At 37.2% G+C, this 23198-nt stretch overlaps 1 protein-coding gene across 2 annotated transcripts in view; it reads right to left on the bottom strand.

Annotated features, from left to right (window-relative positions):
* The window catches only part of ACVR1C (activin A receptor type 1C), a 67087-nt gene extending 54476 nt beyond the window's left edge, over positions 1 to 12611 (bottom strand). For both annotated transcript variants that reach the window (XM_019636800.1, XM_019636803.1), the window contains exon 1: positions 12303 to 12611. In XM_019636800.1, the coding sequence (XP_019492345.1) occupies positions 12303 to 12375 (73 nt within the window). In that variant the 5' untranslated portion in view covers positions 12376 to 12611. The remainder of the gene's footprint in view (positions 1 to 12302) is intronic.
* Positions 12612 to 23198: the final 10587 nt, after the last annotated feature.

Raw genomic sequence — 23198 nt, 5'->3', positions numbered from 1 at the left:
ACTGTCTCAAGTTTAGAATGAAAGTAGCAAAGAAAATTGAAAAGTTAAAATCCTCAAGAGTTCTCAGGGGCTCACTTGTCAGAAATTTCTATCACAATCCACAGCTATTCATTTATATGATCAGATATGGGAAGGATTAGGTAACTATTAATCTAGAAATAAAAGGAAACTATACAAAGTAAGAAGCTGATCTAACTAAAAATAGAGTAGCAAGTGAGGAGTTGAAAGGCAAAGAGAAGGGCAAGTGATGTAGGGCAAGTTTTTAAAGCTGATTCCAACTGGGCCTCTTTCCAACACTGACCCCAAGGCTCAAAAGTTTAGCTGAGATGCTCTGCAGAACTCATATTGTGCAAACATAAAACAGGGCAGCATCGCCTGCTCCTCTGCTCAAAGAAGATGAGTGGGGGTGGGAGCTGAGAAGTAGGAGATAAAATGTTTAAATCCATACTATTAAAGATATATATCATTTTCCAACTTCCAGGATTATCATAGCTCATAGCTGCATTAGGTGGTGGTTTACAGGACTTTTTCTAGAATTATATTTTCTTTTTGTTTATCAAAACGTCATTGAACAAAATAACAGTGAAGAAATATAAAACAAAATTGGAGGACCTCAGAGAAGTCTGAGAGAATTCATATTAGCCAGAACAAAAGGGTAGGTTGTCCTGTCTGAGTTTTGCTGCTTCTCTTGTGGTAAGTCAGTATAAAACAATACAGAACACAAAACAATAGCAAAGAGACAAACAACAACCATATCTGTTTAGCTCTGTTCATTGAGCATAACATTGTTAGAATTCAGCAAGGTATAGTGCAAGGATCCTGTGCTTTGGATGACTCCGCATCTGTAGTTGAAACCCTGAGCTCTGCAAACCACTTGCGTGACCTGGAAAGTGACTCCACCTCCTTAAAGGTGACTACCCACTGGTGAAGAACAGATAATAATTCCCATCTCACAGAGTTTTTATGTGATTAAAAGATATTTTAGAAAAAACTTTTGACACACAAAAAGTTAAAAAAAATAAAAATTAAGCTCCTGTTATTACAAGTTATGAGCTGCTGAGCGCTCAACATTCAAGACCTAAACCACACTCCTCAAAAATAACTGTCCGTTTTTCTGACAATCCTTTCTGACTTTGGTGAACTTTTTCTTTGGTACTGACACTGCCACACTAAGGTGATAAAATCACCAGCTCCAAAACAAAATAAACATTCTCGTTAAAAAAAAAAAATTAGAAAACCCGAACAAAACTTCAGCATCTGAGCATTGTCAAACAGAAGGAACACCTAGAACTCTCATATTGGTTACTATACTAATTCTTTTCATTTCTCAATCATTTCTTGAGATTGACAAATGTACGTTAATAATAAAATGGAAAAGGAGATGAACAAATACATCAACATGAAAAGACAAATATGTCAATAGAAAAATGGACGAAGTAGATGAACACAAACGAAAACTAAAAAAAGGATTTATCTCACTAATACTAAATGGAAAATTAATACAAAGACATAATTTTCATTTGCCAAATTGGAAATTATTTTGCAAATTATAGTACCCAGAAATGGCAAGGAGGGAGCAATTAAATTTCATCTCTATACACAGTTGGTAGAGTATAAATTGGTACAAACTTTTGGGAGTACAACATGACATATTTGTCTCAAGAGTCCTAAAAATGCTTATGATCTTTGAGTGGTATTTCCATTTCCTGTATATGAAACAATCAGAAAAACTAAGTTTTATTTAAAATTTCCACGGTAGAGGTATTATTCACAAAAGTAAAACATGGAAATAACCTAAAAGTCCCCAAATCAACACACTTAAATAAATTTTGATAATACATATGATGGCAAAATATCCTGTTTTTAATTATATTTAATTAGAGTAAATATTGCTCATTATGAATATGAAATAAAAAGTAGAATCATAAAACATACAGGATATAATCTCAAATTACATGTATACATATAGAAATAAAAACTAGAAGGTACATTAAAATATTAATAGTCATGATATCTGAGGTTATCAAACTAAAGATGACTTTCACAATTTTCAATATTTTCCCCTAACTTCTTATAATAAACACATAAAAATAATCACAAACTAACAATAACATTATTCTGTTAAGGTCACTTCTTGCTCCTTCAAAGTACAGTAAAACCTTGGATTGCGAGAAACTTGGTTTGCGAGTGTTCCACAAGACAAGCAAACATTTCTATTGAGTTGGTGCAAAAGTAATTGCGGCTTAAAACTGCAATTACATTTGCACCAACTTAATACATTTTAACTTTGTAAACAAGTGATGTCTTGCAATACGAGTAGTTGGTATCCAGAACGAATTATGCTCGCAGACCGAGGTATTACTGTATTTAGTTAATAGGTTATCATTGAGAATATCACGGGGATCTATCTCTTCAGTCAACTCTTCTGCATAGAACTTTAAAATAACACCGATGGTGGAGTCTGGTGAACACCCACATGCTGTGCTGGCTGCCATGTTATCCTACAACTTACAGCAGCTCTATTTTCAAGACCAAAAAATGCAACTCATGGTCTAAAAACAGGCTAGCATGTTTGAACACAGGGCTGTCTCTGAAAATTCAGACACACGAGTATCACATAATGACTCCCACTGTACACCGGAAACTTAGTTGATCTCTGGGACATAAACCAACAAGCTAGCTTAGCCTGATGATCTTCCTGTTACTTGTTATCTCATCCTTTAATTTGTCTTGGAAGAGGGTCAAAACCCACATAGTGACTTTCCCTGACTGTAGAAGACAATCAAGAAAATGCTGACTGCCCACTGTGTGCATTACACTATACTGAAGAAGTGTACCTCTAACATGACTTAGCAAAATGAGGTGTGTTAATGCATTAATGAGGCTGTGTATAGACTGCAGATGCAAGCAAAATTCTCCATAAGCAAGCTTAATGCTATAGTAAACCAACTAAAAGAGCCGAAACAGCCCATAAGTGTTCCCTGTGTAGGTGATAAATGACCTTTCAAGTTGAACTAAATGATTTCACCTAAAAGAGCAGGTGAGTAATGTTGCATTTACAAAGGGCTTTATCTATGTATGGATAATGTTCCTCAGTTGCAGTTTACTTTGCTAAGAGAAGAAATTACTACTCCATGCTAATGAGCATAATATAACCTTATCCTATTTTGATTTCATTTCTATCTACTTTATGCCATTTACAGACTGGAGATGATACACACAAAACACATTTTAATATATACAGAAATTGCTTACTTACATAGAAGTTATATAACAAAAGTAAATAAATTATTTTAATGTTAAAATATTTTACTTGTTTAATCAATGTTATAAATGCATAGTAAAAAAAATAGTATAGGAAGAATTAAAGTGTACGTCATCTGTCTAGTGACGCACACCTACCCAAGTCTCACTTCCCAGAGGCACTCACTTTTAACTATTTTTGTTATTGTTCTTTAAAGACATTATCTTAGGACATTAACTCTAAAAATATATTGCTATTCTTGATTAACCAATTTGAAACATCATCTGCTGAATTACTAATTTATATAAGACTTCTTAGTTCACACACATGCCCTCCCATTTGGGGAGGAGTGTCAAGTTTATTAAGGTGTAATTTACATATGATAGCATTCATCGTTTTTTAGTTACACAGTCTCATCAGATTTGACAAGGGCAGTTCAATCACCCTTCCTCCCAAATTTCCTCCTATACCCTTTTACACAACACCTACTGCCGCCATAGCCCATGGCAAGCAATGTTTTCTGTTCCTATATATTTGCCTTCTCTAGAATGAAAAATGAATGTGGCCTGTTGATTCTGGCTTCAGTCATTTGTCTGAAGACATCTGAGAGTCATTCACGTTGTTGCATATATCACTAATTCATTGAATGAATGTACAACAGTTGATTCATTCACTAAAGGATTATTTTTCCTCCAGTTTTTGCTGATTAGGAAGTTTATAATAAATATTAATATACAGATATTTATATAAAATAAGTTTCATATCTCTTTAATTATCTAGGAGTGGGATTACTATGTTTTATAGAAAGTATATGTTTAACTTTATATAAAATTTCCCCAGTATTTTCCAAAGTGGCTGCACCATTTTAAATATCACCAGTAATGTATGAGTTCTGGTTGCTCAGCATTCCTGCCAGCTCTTGGTATTGTCATCTTTGTTTCTTGTTTTGGGATGTTTTGTTTTGTTTTAGCCAAATAGGTATTCAGTGGCATGTAACTGTGGTTTTAATAAGCATTTCCTCAATGACTAACAATTCTGAGCATTTTTGGTGTGTTTTTTGTCCATTCAAATACCTTCTTTATATCTATTCAAAACTTATGCCCACTTCTTATTGGGTTTTTTGTTTCCTTATAATTGAGTTCTGAGAATTCTTTATATGTTCTGATTCAAGTGTTTTATCAAGTATGTGTCCTGCATATACTATCTGCCAACATGCAGTTTGGCTTGTCTTTTCATTCTCTTATCATCTTTCAAGGAATAGAAGTTTTTAATTTGGATGAATTCCAATTCATCAATACTTTCTTTTATAAATGGTGCTTTTGATGCTGTCATCTAAGAAATGTTGTCTAACCCAAGATGAAAAGATTTTCCTTCTAAGTTTTTTAATAATTATTTTTCAATTACAGTTGACATACAATATTATATTAGTTTCAGGTGTACAATATAGTGATTAGACATTTATATACTTTACAGAGTGGTCAATCACCCTGATAAATCTGGGACCCATCTGACACCAAACATGGTTATTACAATATTATTGACTATATTCCCTATGCTGTACTTTACATCCCCATGACTATTTTTAACTACCAATTTCTACTTCTTAATTCCTTCTTTTTTCAACCATGCCCCCAAATTCCCTCCTATCTGGCAACCTTCAAAATGTTCTCTGTATCTAAGAGTTTATTTCTGTTATGTTTGTTCATTTGGTTGTTTTTTTTTTTTTAGGTTCCACATATAAGTGAAATCATATGGTATGCAGTTATCTACCTGACTTATTTCACTTGGCATAATACCCACTAGGTCCATCCATTTTGTTGCAGATGGTAAAATTCCTTTTTATGGTTCAGTAATATTCCACTGTATATATGTACCACCTCTTCTTTACCCATTCATATATTAATGGACACTTAGGTTGCTTCTGTATCTGAGCTATTGTAAATAATGCTGCAGTGAACATATAGATACATATGTCTTTTCAACTTAGTGTTTTGGGTTTCTTCAGGTAAACATCCAGAAGTAGAATCCTTGGATTCTCTTTCTCTCTTTATAGCTTTTGTGTTAAAGTCTACTTTGTCTGGTATAAGTATTGCTACCCAAGATTTTTTTTACCATTTCCATTTTCATAAAATATCTTTTTCCATCCCTTCACTTTCAGTCTTTGATCTGAAGTGTGTCTCTTGTAGGCAGCCTATGTAAAGGTTTTGTTTTCTTATCCCTTCAGCCTCCTTATGTCTTTTCATTAGAACACTTAATCCATTTACATTGAAAGTAATTCTTAATAGATATGTAGTTGTTGCCATTTTATTATTCATATTTTTTATCCTTTTCTTTTTTCTTCTTCTTAAAAAGTCTCATTAACATTTCTTGTAATACTGATCTGGCGTTGATGAACTCCTTTACCTTTTTCTGTTCTGGGAAGCTCTTTATCTGTCCTTCAATTCTAAATCATAGCTTTGCTGGGCACAATAATCTTGGTTGTAGGTCCTTACTTTTCATCACTTTCAATATTTCGTGCCAATCCCTTCTGGCCTGCAGTTTCTGTTGCTAAATCAGCTGACGGTCTTATGGGTGCTCCCTTGTAGGTAACTAACTGCTTTTCTTTTGCTGCTTTTAACATTCTCTTTATCTTTAACCTTTGGTATTTTAATTATGATATGTCTGGTGTGGGCCTGTTTGGGTTCATTTTGTTTGGGACTCTGAGCTTCCAGGGCTTCTATGTCTATTTCCTTCACCAGGTTAGGGAAGTTTTCCATGATTTCTTCAAATTCAATTCCTTGCTCTCTCTCTTATTCTTCTGGTACCCCTTAATGTGAATATTTGTACGCACAATATTATCCTGGTGGTAAACTATCTACATTTTTTGGATTGTTTTCTTTTTGCTGTTTTGATTGGGTGTTTTCTGCTACTTGTCTTAATCACTGATTTGATTATCTGCATCATCTAATCTACTGTTGATTCCCTCTAATGTGATTTGATGTCTTTCATTATATTTGGAAAATTATCAACCAATATCTGTTCAAGTATTTCCTCTAGCCCTTTCTCTGTCTTTTCATATCTAGACTTCCATTTACATGTTATACCACTTGATTTTGTCTCTCACCTCTTGCATGCTCTGTTTTGGTTCTTTTCATTCTCCCCTCTTTACCTCCTAACACCATCCACTTTAGTGTAATGACTTTATAATAGTATATCACACAATTATAATGTAATTTTTATTATTCCATCTTCAATTTGAAAACACAACATAGCCTCATTTATGGATGAGCTGAATGAAGCAGTTACCAAGAAAGATATTTAGAGCTTTAAATGCTTATATTAGAGAAGAAGAAAGGTCTTAAATGAATGATTTGAAAAAGAGTCAGCAAACTACATCCCACTGGTTGGCCCGTTTGTAAAAACAGTTTTATTGAAACACAGCAACACCTGTTTATGTATTATCTATGTCTGCTTTTACATTACAATGGCAGAATTAAGTAGTTGCAATAGAGACTGTATGGCCCACAAGCCTAAACTATGTACTATCCAACCCCTTAAGAAAAAGTTTGCCAACTCTTATTCTAAGGTACCAACTTAAGAAGCTAGAATAAAAAATAAATTAAATAAATTCAAAGTAAGTAGAGAAACAAAATAATGAAGAGCAGAAAACAACTGGACAAAAAACAACAGAGTAAATCAATAAAACCAAAAGTTATTTGTTTGAAAGAAATCAATAAAACTGATAAACCTCCAACTAAACAAATCAAGGTAAGGGCCGGCTGAGTGGCTCAGTTGGTTAAGAGCTCGCTCAAGAGTTTGAGCTCTGAGCAACAGCGGTTCGAGTCAGCCCGAGCTGAGCAGTCGCTGAGCTGCCAACAGGTGGCAGGATGGCTCAGCTAAAAAAAAACAAAAACAAAAAAACAAATCAAGGTAAAAAGAGAACATTCAAATTCCCATTGTCAGGAATATAAGAGGGAACAGCACAACAAATACTATAGATATTAAAAAGATAATAAAAAAATTTTATGAAAAACGTTATGATGGCAATACAAATGGCAATAACCAAAGCAGAGTTCAGGAAAAGCAATCCTAAAGGAACATCTTCATCTTGGTTTGGCACAATAAGTCTCAATACTTTTAAAGGGGTACACAGTTGTTTTAACAAAGTCAATTTCATCTCCGTGCAAAAAAGCAATGGCCTTTTAATATAATTTAGCTAATACAGTATAGCTAGAGAACAGCTGTAGGAAGAAAGGAAAAAAGGAAGAGAGGTTCATTCAATTATGCATTTTATTATTTTGTAAAGAACCTTCAGCTAATTACATAATTGTCCTGTATTCAGTGTTTCAAATTTACAGTATATTGTCTCTTTCCTGGAAATACACACTACAGATGTAAGTGGAGGTTGAGTGAGAACGCTGTCACAGTATGATTATTAAAGCAGGCAAATGTTCACAGAGTAGTTCTTTACTCTTGAACAGTAATAATGGGGATAGAGAAAAGAAAAAAAGAAAAAAACACTACTAGGGAAGCAGGCCAGGAAAATGTCATCAGATAATATTGTGAGATGTGATGAGTTAATACTCTTTAATCTATTTCGGCTCTGTTTTAAAACAATCTGGTTCCTTAAAGCTGTGTTAATCTGGATTACCACTCTCTGAGTTCATTTCTCTTGGGTAAGCATGCTTTTAGGAAACTAAACATTTTACATTAAAATGATCATTGTCCAGATCCTGATGGATTACATTGTTTTCTAATCCTATTTTTGACTAGAGTATTTATTTCAGTCAATCATGGCTTTGAACAAAAATTTTTAAAAACCTTAATCAACGTACAGAAATGTTACCTCTATCCCTGTCATTTTACCTTGTCATGAGATAAGGATGATAAAATAGATCGGAAGAAAATGTATGTGTTTCACTTTCAAAATTAGAGCAACCTAATCATTTTCTTGATGTGAAAAGTTTAATAAAATAAAATAGACTGATCTAATTTGGGATGCTTAAGTCACTGGCAAATTTAAATTGTTTAAAAAAAATAATAAGCTAAGCTCTTGAGTCATTCTGAATGATTCACCCATGAATTCTTGAGGGGATTAATTTAAAACAGTTCCAAAGAAACAGAATCTTCACATACTTACTGTAAAAAAAAAAAAAAAAAAAAAAAACCCAGAAGAGAACCACAGAAAAGGAGAGTTATTCCAGAGGAGAAAAAAGTGAAGAATTGGGACAGAGCACAACCTTGTTAGCTTGGTTTGCCAGTCAAGCAGATGAATTTAAGAGCCAAGTGATAAGGCAAGGGAGAGTCCCCTGAGAAATAGCCGAGTGTGGGCTTCTATGGAAATAAAGTCTTTCTTGTCTGTTTTGCACTCCTACTCACCTTCTCCCTCCCTTTTCCTTTTTACTGGATCCCCGTGTGAGAGGCTTAGTGATTTGGATTATGCAGATTCTAGAGAACCAAGAGGCCCGCACTCTTTCGGGATCCAGCATTCGGAGCTGCAGATGGGATGGCAGCAGAGCTAGAACAGAAGTTTAAAGGGGCAAGGGCTAGAAAATAGGTCTATGATTCTCTTCCTAATACAGGAGCTGGGAATACCTGTATCAGAAGCTGGCCATCTCACCACAAGATTTCTTTAATGTTGCGTTGCCAGATAAAAAAAAGTATACAGGACGTTCAGTTAAAGTAGAATTCAACAGCAATTACTGTTTAATATATGAATGTCCCTTGTCATGTTTAAAACATACTTACACTCAAACTTATTTGTTGTTTACCTGAGATGCAATTTAATTGGGTGTTCTGTGATTGCTATATCAAAATGATCTGTAAGTTGCCCTCGGCTCTCGGTTTTTTATCCTCAGGCCAGCCCTATCCTCTGAACTCCAGACCCATAAAACCAATAGCTTACTTGACATTTCCACTTTAGTGTCTAACAGGCATTTTAAACAGCATATTCCTAGCTGGGCTCCAGCTATCTGACACTGTCCCCTTTTTCTCCCCAGACTTGTTCCTCCTATAGGTGGGCTCACCCCACTTCATGGTCTATTCTTCCATTGCTTCGGTGTCATCTCTTGCTCTTCTCTTTCTCTCACATCTCAAATCTTTTATTTTTATATGATTGTAGCAAAGCAGAGGAACTCTCTATTCTATACTTTCTAAGTGTGAGGCTAGAAAACAGGTTGAGGCAGTCTAGTCAGTGAAGAAATATGCCCTCAAGGACTTCTGCACAGGATTTCTCCTGGACTAGAGAAATTTCTTCCTCGGAACCAGGGAGCTGCTTGTACATTTGTGTCAATCAACCAATAAATGATTGTGCTTAAAGCAGGGCAAAGGTGACAACACCTTTTGCATTTATCGTGTGACTCAGTCCATGGCTTTCACTTTCACTTCCAGAACAGCTTAAAATGTATAGTGGGAGGTACTAACTGCTGTTAGGAGGGAAAAGAAAATCTGGCTATCTGAAACTCCCCTTCCCACCCTGGTTATCAAATGAAACTGTTATCTTTCCTCTCTTAGAGTAATAACATCTAGTTTTCCAGACTTGGTTATTCTTTCCCAACCAGAAGACAAGGAGTTTCATAAAATTAGTAGAGTAAATCTACATAGTATTGAAATCACAGCTTCATGTTTGAGACATTTCCTGCCAATCCTTCATCTAGTACACATGATAACTGTGGTGAGGTCATGTCAGGTCTTTCTTATCAAACATCAAGGAACCCAGAGACTGGATCATTAAAACAACTCAGAGTAGCCTAATATTTTAGCCAGTCCAGACCAAAAAATATTTTCTCCAAGTTTCCACCAGTGGTTACCCTCTGGGATTCTCATCAAGGAGCAATTGTTTCTACTCTGCTGTTAACACATGACACATCTAAGGTGATAGACATGCTGGAAAAAACAGCCAAAGCAAAAAGCTTTTATTCTGGTTTACGAATGTCTTCAGATATTTAAGGTTCTAGGCCTGGTCCTCAGCAGAGCCAAATTGGAAGATGGTGTTTTTTGTCATGCAGTTTTGCTATGTCATCATGTCAACAGCAATTTCCTATATAATATGTCAAAAATAGTGTGTACATTTTCAAAAATGGCACATGATTAATATTGTAATTTGTAAAAGTGACCAGGTCAAAAATAATGTAGGTAACCACATGAGAAAAACAATTTAAAAGATGAAATAAATAAGTAAACAAATAAACTACCTTGAATCCATCTACCAAAGAATCAAAGATTTGTACAAAAATTGAGAATAAAAAATGTAGAGAACAATAGACATTTTTTCTGTGGACTACAAAGAGGGGTCAAGTTTCTTAAAGCTTTTTTTTGCATTTCACATACAAAAGTTCATTGTAAATGTTTGATTTTGATAAGTACTTCTCCATTATAGTGACACATTATTGCCCTATTAGGAATTTTTCTTAGCCTTCAATTTTTGAAGAAACAATCAAATTTGAATGGAAAATCTATTTTCTTTTTTCTTTCTGTTTTTCTTTTCTTTCTTTTGTATTTGCACATTTCAATGTTCAAAACTTCCCATGCCTTTTTAAGAACATAGTAGGGCATGTTTTGCTATGTTGCTATGCCCAGGGTCTCTGAAATTTTTTAAAAGATTCTGTCAGATTAAAAAATATACTTTTCAAACTAGATAAAAGACAAATGAGTCTATTTTTTTAAATGTCTGCAGTAAGTTATTAGCTTCCCAAAATAAATAGAGCTGTATGGGCAGCCTGCAGAGGCAATTTCATAGGTGCTCAGTCAAAATATCTGGGAGACTTTTTTTTTAATTTTTATTATTCAATTCGTCAAGAGCACTTTGAGTATTCCAAGTTAGCAGAGTTTCCACCCATTTCTTATAAAGACTTCACATAGTTTACTTCCCACTGATGCATTTATAACTCTGAATGTAAATATTTCACTTTATCTCATCTTCCTGGCAGTGTCTGGATAACTGCTTTCCTAATTAAGCCCTTCCAATAATCAAAATTTCACTTATATGTTTTTAGTGATTTGCTCAGGCCATCTGAAACACTGAAATCTGTACATGACAGCAATCATACTACTGAAAACATTCTCCTGCACACATCACTAAGAGGAAGACTGCCCATCCTGGAGTATAGCTATTAATGTCAAACAGATTGTCATCTGTTTGAAATAAAAATACATCAAAATCAGCTTCGGACAAAGCACAGCTCTACGGAAAAACACCAGGTTTTTTTACATGCAAGTGTTTCAAATGTCTGCTTGAAATGTTTCTAAATTGACTTAGCAAGGAATCTGCTCCTGGGTCTCCATAACCCAGGACAATGTTATAAAGAAACTAGTTTTAGAGTCAAAGAGGTTTTCGTCATAGCATATCATGATTTTACCAAAGACACATTTACCCCAGTTTCTAGTAAACATTATGAAGAAACGTTCCTAGCTTGGGCGAGGGTTCTATTTAGCCTATCAAGGAACAGACCTGTTATAAACGCTGGGACTCTTGCCAGATTTTTTTTTCCCCTGCAACTCTTAGTAAAGATCATACCTCGAAAGCAACGTGCGTTGCAAGCCACGCAGATTTAAGCTCCCACTCCCGCCCACATAGCTTGGCACCAGCGGCTTTGGAGGTATCCTTCGCCTCCTCAAACTCAGGCTGAATCGCCACCTCCACTCCCCACCTTCCCACCACCACCACAACCATCCTCCTTGTTCAGCTCTCCGGAGCACAGCACAGAGCGTCCCGAAGCCCTCGCAGAGTGAACTCATGGTGCCACCGAACTCCCATTTCTAAGCACACACTCTCCCTCCGCTGCAAACTGCCCCAAATTTGTCATCCACCTCACCACGCTTACAACCCATACTCCTATGTCCCTGTCTCTCTTTCCCTCCTCCTGGTGGCTTCGACACACCTGTCTATCCCTACAGCTGCCAGACGTCAGGTGCCCACGCTGCACCCTATCCCACGCCCCCTCAGTCCACCTGCGCTTCCCACTCTGCCCTGTGGAAGGTCAGTTTGCTCCGAGCACCTTCCTCCTCCGCCCGCGTGCCCACCCGCAGACTGCCCCCGACTCCCACTCTCGTGGGCGCGTGGGAAGGGGTGCCCGTGTACCTGCTGAGAGAGCGGCGGCTGCGGCGAGCAGCAGGAGAACCTGGCAGAGCGCTGCGCAGAGCGCTCGGGTCATGGCCACCAAGCGGCCGCGCTGGCGCTGCGAGGCCACAGAGCGGAGCTAGGCGCCGGGACAGTGCCAGCTGCTTTGAAGTTCCCGGGGCGCAGGAGGGAAGCGCAGCCCCACAGCCTTTTGAAGTGTGCGGTTGGCTCTGATCCGAGCCGGCGCCCCCTCTTCTGCCTCCCACATCCCACGCCCCTTGCGGCTGGCAGCGTGCGGCGCTCCTGCCACTGGCCCCAGCAGCTGGGCTGTGAGGGGGGCGGAGGGGTGACGAGCCCGCCCCTGCCGCGCCTCCGCCCCCTGTGCCCTCTCGCAGAGGCCTGCGGCTTGGTGCTGCCCAGCAGGGGGGTAAAAGGCGGCCGATGGCGAGGCAGTGAGATCTCCCAGAGCTGAGTGAAAGGAAGGGACTGGGTGGCGTGGAGCTCCCCAAAACTGGAGGTAGGGGTCAGGGTGAGAGGGAAAGCCCTACTAAGACTAGGAAAACATAAGCCCTGCAGGAGTTGCTTCCTGGGGTCCTCTCTGTAGTCTTCCACAGAAGATCCACCGGTCCAGGTCTCTTGACATTCATTTGTAGTCTAGCGCCCTGAAGGTTTTTCTAGCTAGACTGAGACATGAGACGCCCCCAGGTACTCCTGCCGGACTCCTTCCACTGCCGCGTCCTGCCTGTGCGCACGTCGGTGGAAGGGCGCCCTCTCTGTCCAGTCCTGAAAATAACCAACTGGTCGACTGCGTTGGCTCTCCGTAGCTTTGGTTTAACAAACTTCATCTCTTGGCTGATGTCTTCCTGTGACCCTCTTCCCTATGAATGACGACCAAAGCTAGGCCACCTGCGTCAGGTAATGTGGTCATCTGCAATGTGTAATTCATACTTGGAGCATGAGAACCCATCCTATGGAAGATAATCAGCTACCGTTTCAGCAATTGAAAAATAGTGGGGCTAGGGGGAGATCATTCACACGAAATAAGGGGAGGTGAAGAATGATTTAAAGTTATATATTAGAAACTTATTTGTGTAGTGTTTAAATTCCTGGAAGCGTATTACCTAAGGAGTGCTCGTCCTATGTGCACTGTGATTCAAAATACAAGGGAAACATTACCAATTAATAGAAATCAGCCTAAATTTAATCCATGTATGTAGTCTATACGTACATTAAAGTAAATGGTATTATTTTAACCTAAACGACACAAAAAGCCAAGACACCAATACTAGTGTTATTGCTGTTGTTACGGGGCATCTTGAAAAGTGATTGTCGTAGAAATTAATTGCTTTAGAGTAAGAAATATTACTTGCTTTTCCACCTAGCTCAGCTCTAAATAATGCAACTGTTCTTTCTGAAAAGGTCTATGAAAGACCTATGGTGGAATGAGGTATACAAATGACTTTACCAACAGAGGACCACAGTACGGGGGTGGGAATGCTTGTTGGACTTCGATGCATGATGGTAAACAGTCCTAAGGATCACACCACCACCACCTTGGATGAATTTAAACATTCCTAAGCATAAAAATACTTTGTTCTGATTTTATTCTGGATCCAAGTAAACAATTAAAAAAAAAGGAGATTTGGGACAAGCCTGAGCCCTTCTACACACCCACAAAACAGATGCTTTTTTTTTTAAGGCAACAAATTGCTAGGACACATTATATTTTTCTTGCATTGGCATGCTCATTATTTGGTAACTGTACCCTAGGTTGGGATCTACGGTTGGATCATGAGATTTGGAGGTGAACAAGCAGGATTCAGTGTCCTCTATGGGCCTGATTCCTCAAAAGGAAATGGAACTTTCATTCTTATTTCTCATACCCATGACTGGGGTTAAAAAAGGTAGTGAATGTGAATACACTGTCAAACTATAAGACATTACATTAATGTCAGGTATTTATTCCCCACATATTTATTGTGTCTCTTGAATATAGTAAGTAGTATCCCTGCAGGTTGGAAAGCTCTCATCTTCTAAGAAAGCCAGGTTATTATCCTGAGATGTCTGATATTGAATAACTTCAATATTCTAACAAACTCCATGCTTTCCTCTTAGTCTAATGGTACATTGCCCACGATGGTATCCACTGTCCACATGGTGTGGTACTCAGTAGCCACATGTAGATAGTAAGCCCTAGAAATGTGTTAGTCCAAACTGACACATGCTGTGAGTATAAAATACATGCTGGAATTCAAAAACTTAATACAAAATAAGAATGTAAAATATGTCATTAATTTTTTTATTGCTTACATGTTGAATGATAATGTTTTGGACATAATGGGTTAAATAAAATATATTACTAAAATTAATTTCACCTAATTCTTTTTACTCTTTAATATGGCTATTATAAAATTTTAAGTTATTTATGTGGCTCAAATAATATCTCTATTGGACAGTGCTAGTCTAATGAATCCTCAACAGATAGCAAAGATCTTTGTCTTCAGCACAGTAAAAAAAAACCTAAAGAGTTGTTAGGTACCTTGCCAGTCAACCTATGGTCAGCCAATGAAAGAATCAGGATCTTTTGAATTCTTGGTGCAAAGTTCTGTGGTGTAACAACAACAAAGTTAATATGTCAAATATCTAAATTCTTAATTTATAGGAGTAGTTTAAACTGGGTCTTCAAATACTATTTCCTTGTGTCCTCTTATGCATGTCTTTCCTCCAGCATCAATACTACAGAAATTTTGAAGTATGAAGTTAACTACTCTCAATATATTCAATCTCAATAGCTGACAAAGTATATTTATGGGCACTTATAAATAGTTCTATATGCTCGAGCCTTTAAGGCCACCTTTAAGGCAATCAAGAAAAGATCCTCATCCTTATAACATGTCCCAATTTCTACTTAAGAAGTATACTTTATTTATACATACATATATAAATAAATACATGGAAATTAATCCAATCTTTATACAATATCTTTTTAAATGAAATAGTATTGAGAAAATAACTTTTTGGAGCACATTGACTGACTCCTGTTATTTAATATAAGCAATACAAATACATTGTTCAAGATGTGCTATAACACATCTTTCATATTTTTTGTACGTAACAGGAAAACATTTAAATGCAAGACGTTTTTGTTTCACTAAAATTTAAATGCAAATGTGTCACAAAACTTAACCTTCTCCCCACCCTTAATCATCTATTTGTACATATTCATTACCATAGCAACATTACATCATGACTCCTGGATTCTCATAATCAAAAGAAAGCAACGACAACAAATAATCAAGGAATTCATAACCCATTGGCAAAAAAGACTTTAAGCAACTCTTACATAACAAGGGCAGCAGGAATAGGGACTTGAAATTACAAAGATCTTATACATTTGCAGAATAACCTTCCAAATTAATAAGGCAAATAAATGTGTGTCATAACTGAACTTTGAAAATGCCTATTCATTGGATGTGGTTGTTTGGAAATTTTTTTATCATACAGGTTTCTTTTGTTATTATTCTTTCCAGAATCCCCAATGTTATACATTCTTAATTTCTCATTGCACCTTGGAACATGAACTTATCATGGAATGAGCATATGGTTAGGAGGCATACTATGATAATTTGCTATATACTATCAAGGTCAAATCATTTCTCATTTTACTATGTTTTCCCATCCTAAACTCACATTGTCCTTAAAGAAATACATGACACATCTCCACTCATTGTTTGATCCCAGAAATCTTTGCATTACGAAACTTGGCTTCTCCTTTTGTTCCTCCTCCTTCTTCTTTCGATTGTTAATTCTTTTCCATAAAAATAGTCATATGTTTTGGGATCTTTATTGAGATTTCACAATATGTACCTACAATGTGCTTACATCATGGAACAGTTCAGGTCTCACAAACAAGGAAAATAATGACACCTCATGGACATGGATAATGAGGAATATCAAACAGTGTCTTAGCTCATCTGCCACTGCTAAAATCTTAAACTTTTTAAAAGTATAATACTTACATTATCTGTTTTCCTTACCTTCCCAAATGGCTGCCCTCTTTCATTGATTTTCCTAACCTTTTAAAACTATTAATATGGTCTTTGCACATAATTCAAACTTTGTCTGTTTTCTCTTCCTCTGACAAATATCAGTGTACTGGGCTTATTAGCTACATTCAATACAGATTCTATCTGTATTGTTTTGTTTTTAGCTGAGCCATCCTGCCACCTGTTGGCAGCTCAGCGGCTGCTCAGCTCGGGCCAGGACTCGAACTGCTGTTGCTCAGAGCTCAAACTCTTGAGCGAGCTCTTAACCAACTGAGCCACTCGGCCGGCCCCAGATTCTATCTATAAAAGGCAGGTCAGAGAATCAGTTCCAAGTAAGCAAGCCACCACTACTTGGATCATTTCCTTAGGTAATTATACTACACCACAGTGAGATCACAAAGAAGGAAGAGAGTTAAATGACTCAGTACAAATCCATCCCTTTCTGGGTAAATAACTCAAAAAGGAGAGAGTTATTTTCAACCCCAGACAAATTGACATTAGGGTTCTGATCACCTTGACTCAAGAAAAAGAGTAGTCTAAAGCTACTGTGTCTAAAGCTAGCCACTTGTGGCTATGGAATACTTGAAATGTGACTAGCCTGATTTGATATGTATTATAAATATAAGATATGCACTGAATTTCAAAGATTTAGTAACCCCACCAAAAAAATCTCCATTTTTTAATATTAATTACATGTTGAAATAATATTTGGATGTACTGGGTTAAATAAAATATGTTATTAAAATTAACTTCACCTTTTTACTTTTTTAATAGTGCTAGTAGAAAATTTAGAATTATAAATGTAGTCTTCATTGTATTGCTATTGGACAACACTCATCTCATGAATTCTTTTTAGGTATCAAGTATCATTTATCCTGTACTTCAAATGATAAGAGAAGCAGAACTTTCTTCCTTTTATACAAGTCCAACTTTAATCATCTTTACTCCTTGCACCCCTTTAATAGCAACTCATATTCAGTTAATAATAAAGTCACATTTACTTTTCTCTTGTGTTGTCCATTGTCATTCAACTGTTATTTCCATAGTCCAAGCCCCTTGTAACTTCATACCTGAGTTGTAATTCCAACTAAATCACTTCCACAACTTCATGTTATCCCCATCACAGTGTATCCTCAAGGCTTCCAATACAACAACTTTCCATTAACATGACTCTGATTATGTTCTCTTTGCCTACATAGCTTTAATGACCACTCTTGCCTACAGAATCGAGGCTAACTTCTCTAGCACACTGGTTTTCAAACTTTTTGCTATCATGACCCCTTTACGCTTCAAAAATTCCAAGGACCCAATAGAACTTATGTTTAAGTACTTAATATCTATCAAGATTTACCGTATTAGAAATTTAAATTGAGAAATTCTTAAAACACAAGCACACATTCCATTAGCCTTCAGAGTGATGACATCATCACATGTTATATAGCCTCTGAGAGACTCCACTGTACATATGAGCCAGAATGAGAGCGGAAGAGACAAATTACATTTTAGTATTACTTACAGAAGTGGTTTTCACCTTGTGGGCCCCTGAAAAAGTCTTGAGCACCCACAGGGTCCCTGAACCACACCTTGAGAAACACCTTGAGCTCATTTCTCTACACTCTCCATAGGCGATATTATCCATCTCCATGATTTCAATGTTTATTTCTGTGTTATGTGCTCAAGACACCCAAATTTCTGTCTGTAGCCCTGACCTTGCTCCTGAACTCTGGATTCATATGTCCTACTGTCATCTCTACCTACATAGCCCAAAGGTGGTCAAAACCAACATGTAAAACAGAACCCACTCCCCTAACCTGCTCCTCCTCCTGTCTTACTTATCTCAGTAATTGTCACCACCCAAGCCAGATACTTAATTTTCTCCCTCATCTCTTCCCTTTCACTCATTCTTCACATCTAATTAATCAGCAGTGTCTGTGGATTCTTTTATAAAAATCTCTCCATTTTTTTCACTATTTTCTACCTCACTGCCACCATCCTATTCAGACCACCATCTTCATTTATTTGAAATGTCAAAAAGGCACATAACTGATCTCCTTTCCCTGAAGTTCACTCCTTTCCAATCTATTCCCTCCAACCCTTCAGCCAGAGTGATCTTTTTATATCTCAAATGTGATTCTTTCACTGAAAGCTAGCTAAAACACATTGCCAGTTCTGACATCAGCATCTGAAATCAGCTTGGCAAGTAATAAGCACTCAATAATTGCTTGTTGAATGAATGAGTAAATGACATTTACGACCCTCAACCTATTGCCCCAAACTTCCTTTTCCAAGTGTATCTCCATCTTTCCCTCCACGCCCCACACACTAACACTAAATTTGTTGAATAAATGAGTTAGCTCAACACAGCAGCAATTTTATAACTAATGATTCACCCCTTTTGTATTCACATTGCTAAACCAGAGAAAGTAGTTTGGGTACAGTACAGATAGTGAGAGTGAATGATAAAACAGAGTGAGTAAACCTTAAAAGTGGCCAAATAATTTTCATTAGGGAACTCTCTGGCTTGGGGGCTAAGTCATTCCAGTAAAAGAAATTTGAGCTCTCTAGCAATCAAGGTTTTTAGTTGCAAATAAAAGAAACCTACCTTAATAAGTTTAAGCAGGAATTAACTATATTAAAGAATATGAAGTAGCTCATAACTTCTCCAGAAAAGCCTATGAACCAGGTGTGGAAGTTACACAGCCAGGGACAACTGCCAGCCACATCCTGCCACAGAACTGGCCTCAGAGGTGCTCTGCCCCTGTCCCTTCACTGAGCACAGACAGTACACCAGGTTCCATCAGCACCCTGAGGTGGGACAGTGTTACAATTCTGCTAGAACTTCTCAGCTGCTGCATCTGAACACTAGCTCTGGCTTTTTTCAGCCTAACTGCAGCTTCAGGGGAGGCTTGGGAGCAGAGCATCAGGCTTTTATATAGAGAGGTAGGAATTCATAAGGTAGGGAATTCCCTCCAAATAATATCAATGTTCAGAGGTGCTGGTGGTCCAAAAGGAACAACAAGCTGGGATCTGGAAGCCCAAGATTCCAATCCCATTTTTCCAGAATTTAGACAAGTTACTTAACCTTTCTGAAGTTACAGTCAGAAATTCAGACCTCCTGTAAGCCCTATTTAGCCACAATGGACCACATTTTATATTCTTCATCTATAAAATGGGGAAATTATCTTCAAGGCTTATTTTTGTGAATGGGATGCTATTAGACTATTATGGAAATATAATGTTTTAACACTATTATTATCAGAAAATGGGGATATTTTCCCATGCACAAAACCTTTGATAATGTGATAAAGATTGCATAGAAGTTTTTTTAAATTTAAAAAAAATGTAGGACAAATATAAGATTTTTAATCACTTGTGTAAGAAAGAAAGGAATTCAACACTTAAATATAATTACAACTTACAAGGACTTAGTATTGTTGATGAAATTCTTTGGAAAATACAGGATCTTTGTTTCCTTCTCTGCTATGATAATAAATAAAGTTTATGTACAAATATTGGTTGTCATGGGTGACTTGTTTCCAAATGAAAGAGACCACATGATTGTGTTTGTTTCTTTGTGTTTGCCTGTTTGTCTGGCAGGGCCTTGGTCTCCATGTTTTTCAAAACAAAATATAAAACATAAAATGTACAAAATAAAAGACTGCAAATGACAAAAGCCCTAAAAAACATTTACCAAAAATAATCAGTGTCTATTGTCTCAGAGTAAGCCACCTGCCCCAAAATTCAGAAGTCAGTTCTTCTAGAATTTATCAGGACATGAAACTGAAGGGCACAATGAATGGGAAGCACTACTGCCGGGAGCTCCAGGCGTACAACTTTAGAGTGAAGAGAAGGACGCTGGGGAATCTCAATGAAATCTGAATTCAATTGTTTCCTGCTGGATTATCAATGTGACCCAATAGCTTTTACTCTCCCGCTGCCAAATGAGATACTTGCCATAAGGGCCCCCAAATGTGTCTCTGTTCTTAAAAGTTCATAATCAGTCACTATCGACCAATCCATTTTCTTCTAGATGACCTCTACATTAGCATTATTAACTATACAGCAAACCACAAAGGGTAAATTTTTTCCTTGATGCTCCCCTTCTTCTTATCTACTCTGTAGAGACATAAAATACACTGATATCTCTATTTATGAATTCTCTGGGTATCAGATTCTTCTTAAGAAACTTTGCTGTAGTTGGAGGAAAAAGTCACCCAATACTTGGTCCATCACTCAAAACCAAGCTCATAGCTTATCAGTTCCTACACAGGGCAAAAGGACTCAGAGCAGGGCCTGTAGCCCCACATCCAGTTGAAAGTAAATATGCTTTGCTCCAGGCAAAAAGAAAAAGTGACCCCAGTTTGTCTTCAATGTTTCTAGCCTCCCTTATTTCCCACCCTTATGTTCCCTCTCTTCTACACAAAGGGCTCCGAGTCTCCCATCAATTGCTCCCATTTAAAGAAGAAAGGTTATGAAGTCATATGTTTATTGGTTGATAAATTATATTTCAGACTGAACGAAATTCTACCAGGTCACTGCTATAGCCAGCTATTTATATATTGTGACTTTAAGCTTTTTTTTTTTTAAGACAAATGCTTTTCTTAAATGACTTTCAGATAACAGCAATATGATTCGGGAGAAACCTGAGGGCTATGGAGAAATTCAAAATCTCACTGTAAAGAAGACTTTCAAGATATTCCTCTAAAGAGACCAGAGTCTAGCTTAATAAAGTCTGATATCTTCTAAGGTTTCAATGGAGAGTATATTGTCATATGGAGAAGAGGCAGATGGACAGACTTCTCAATAATCAATTCTGCCATCACCACACAGCCTAGAGAGTGGGGACATGAGGGACACAAGTAGAAGGAAAAGTTTACCCTGTAATACTCCAGCTCAAATATAGAACACAACTGTTCTCTACATTTCTAATACCAGAGCTGACACAGGGCGGTAGCATTTAAACAAACTCCACTTAAAGCTCAGATATAATAAAAAGGGAAACAAAACCAGATGGGAACATACAACCAGGCAACATAATTCTTAAAATATCATTTGCTCATGTTTTATCTCCTAAAGAGGCATTTTCCCCCAGCTCCAGGCTCATTTCCCTGTGGCCCGTGTGGCAGAAACCCTCATCAATGAGGGATAGGCTGACCCATGAGAGCAATAGACATTCCCTCTTACATCTTTCTAAAGCCCACCTCTAAATATTCATCTTTTTCCCCGAGAATCTTCCTCTGTACCACCTTATTGACTCCAGGAATATCAAACTCTTTAAAGTGAGACCGTCACTCTCCTCCCACCCACACAGATGTGGCCTTACCACTTCACGGGAAAACCACATCAGAATCCAAAGCAGAGAGAGAGAGAGAGAGAGAGAGAGAGAGAGAGAGAGAGAGAGAGAGAGAGAAAGGAAGCAAGTGAGAAAGGAGTGAGGGACCCAATTCACTGTAGCACCATCCACTTTTCATGGAATTTATGTCAAATAAAAGAAAAAGATCTTCAACAACCAACTACCTAATTAATTAAAGTATGATAAGTACTAGAAAGGGCAAATACATGTTACTACAAAAATTATAATGGAATGAATCTGTAAGAGGTAACAAAAAAGTTTCTGTTAGGAACTGTGTTGAGAAGAGCTTGCAAGATTAATAGAGGATAAATTAGTTGTGTGTGTGTGTGTGTGTGTGTGTGTGTGTGAAGGTCTCAAGGCAAGAAGTCACTTGGATTTAGAGGAACCTGAACAAGGCCAATGTGGCAAAATATGGGAAGTGATGAGTCTGAAGCATTCAGATTAGGTAGGTACCATTTACTTAGAGAGGGAACACAGAAGAATCAGGTTGGTGTGTATGAATTCCACTTCAGATACTAAGTTTGGAATGACTGTGAGACATCAGTTAGAGCTGAGGAGGCAGTAGTTATATAGGTCTAGGGATTATATGACTGGTCTTGACTAGAAGCAAAACATTGAGTTTTGTAGGTATGCAGGAGGTAAATTAAAACCAAGGCTGTGGATGAGATTTTCTGGATACATGCTTTCAGACTAGACATCAACTGAAGCTGTCTTAAGGTTTTCCCTGATTTTTTATTGTCTGCCAGCAAAGCTCACAATTGATTCAACCTGACTTTAAATGTTTTCAAGAGTCATGCTCTATGGCACCAAGGCTCTTAACCAATTACTTATTGTAACTGCTTAAGAAAACACAAAGTTATTTGCTGAGAAAAATGTTGACTTTATGTGTGAATACCACTATATTGGCCAACTCCTGGTATGGTATGTTGATCTTTTGACTGGGGTAGACTTCACATTCATGTACTCAAGTGCACACAACTGAAAGAGAACTTCGCCCCTTCAGATCTGGAGTTAAACCATGACTTTCATCCAATTCACAACACAAAATAGCTACAGTACAAGGACTTCTTAGAAAATCTAATCATGAATGAAAGAAATCCATTTCTGCCTGAGGTAAGTATTTGTGGGAAAGCAAGATACAGTCCTCTACTAAGTTAATCAGTAAGAAAAGTGTTTGTCATTAAAGGTGTTTGTATTATTTTAGCCTGCTATATTGTCCTAACTGGAAATCACTTCCTTGCATCTTTGAAGATTAAGGCATTAAAGAACAAATTTCTGCAAGATTTCAAAGCTCTGCTTCCTAATTTTAAGCATGGAATGATAGAGAAGAAAGAAGGAGAAAAAGTTAGGTTTTTAATTTATATACCTCTGTTCCACAATAATTTGAAATGTCTTACTAGAATATAGATAGATGATAGATAGATAGATAGATAGATAGATAGATAGATAGATAGATAGATAATAGAGTCAAATCAGGGAAAACACAAATTGGAGTAAATGGCTATGACTTAGGGAAAG

This window comes from Hipposideros armiger, unplaced genomic scaffold, assembly GCF_001890085.2.
Source record: "Hipposideros armiger isolate ML-2016 unplaced genomic scaffold, ASM189008v1 scaffold_30, whole genome shotgun sequence".
NCBI classification, from domain to species: Eukaryota; Metazoa; Chordata; class Mammalia; order Chiroptera; family Hipposideridae; genus Hipposideros; species Hipposideros armiger.
The sequence above is the reverse complement of the archived record's forward strand: the minus strand, read 5'-3'. Positions and strand labels throughout refer to the sequence as shown.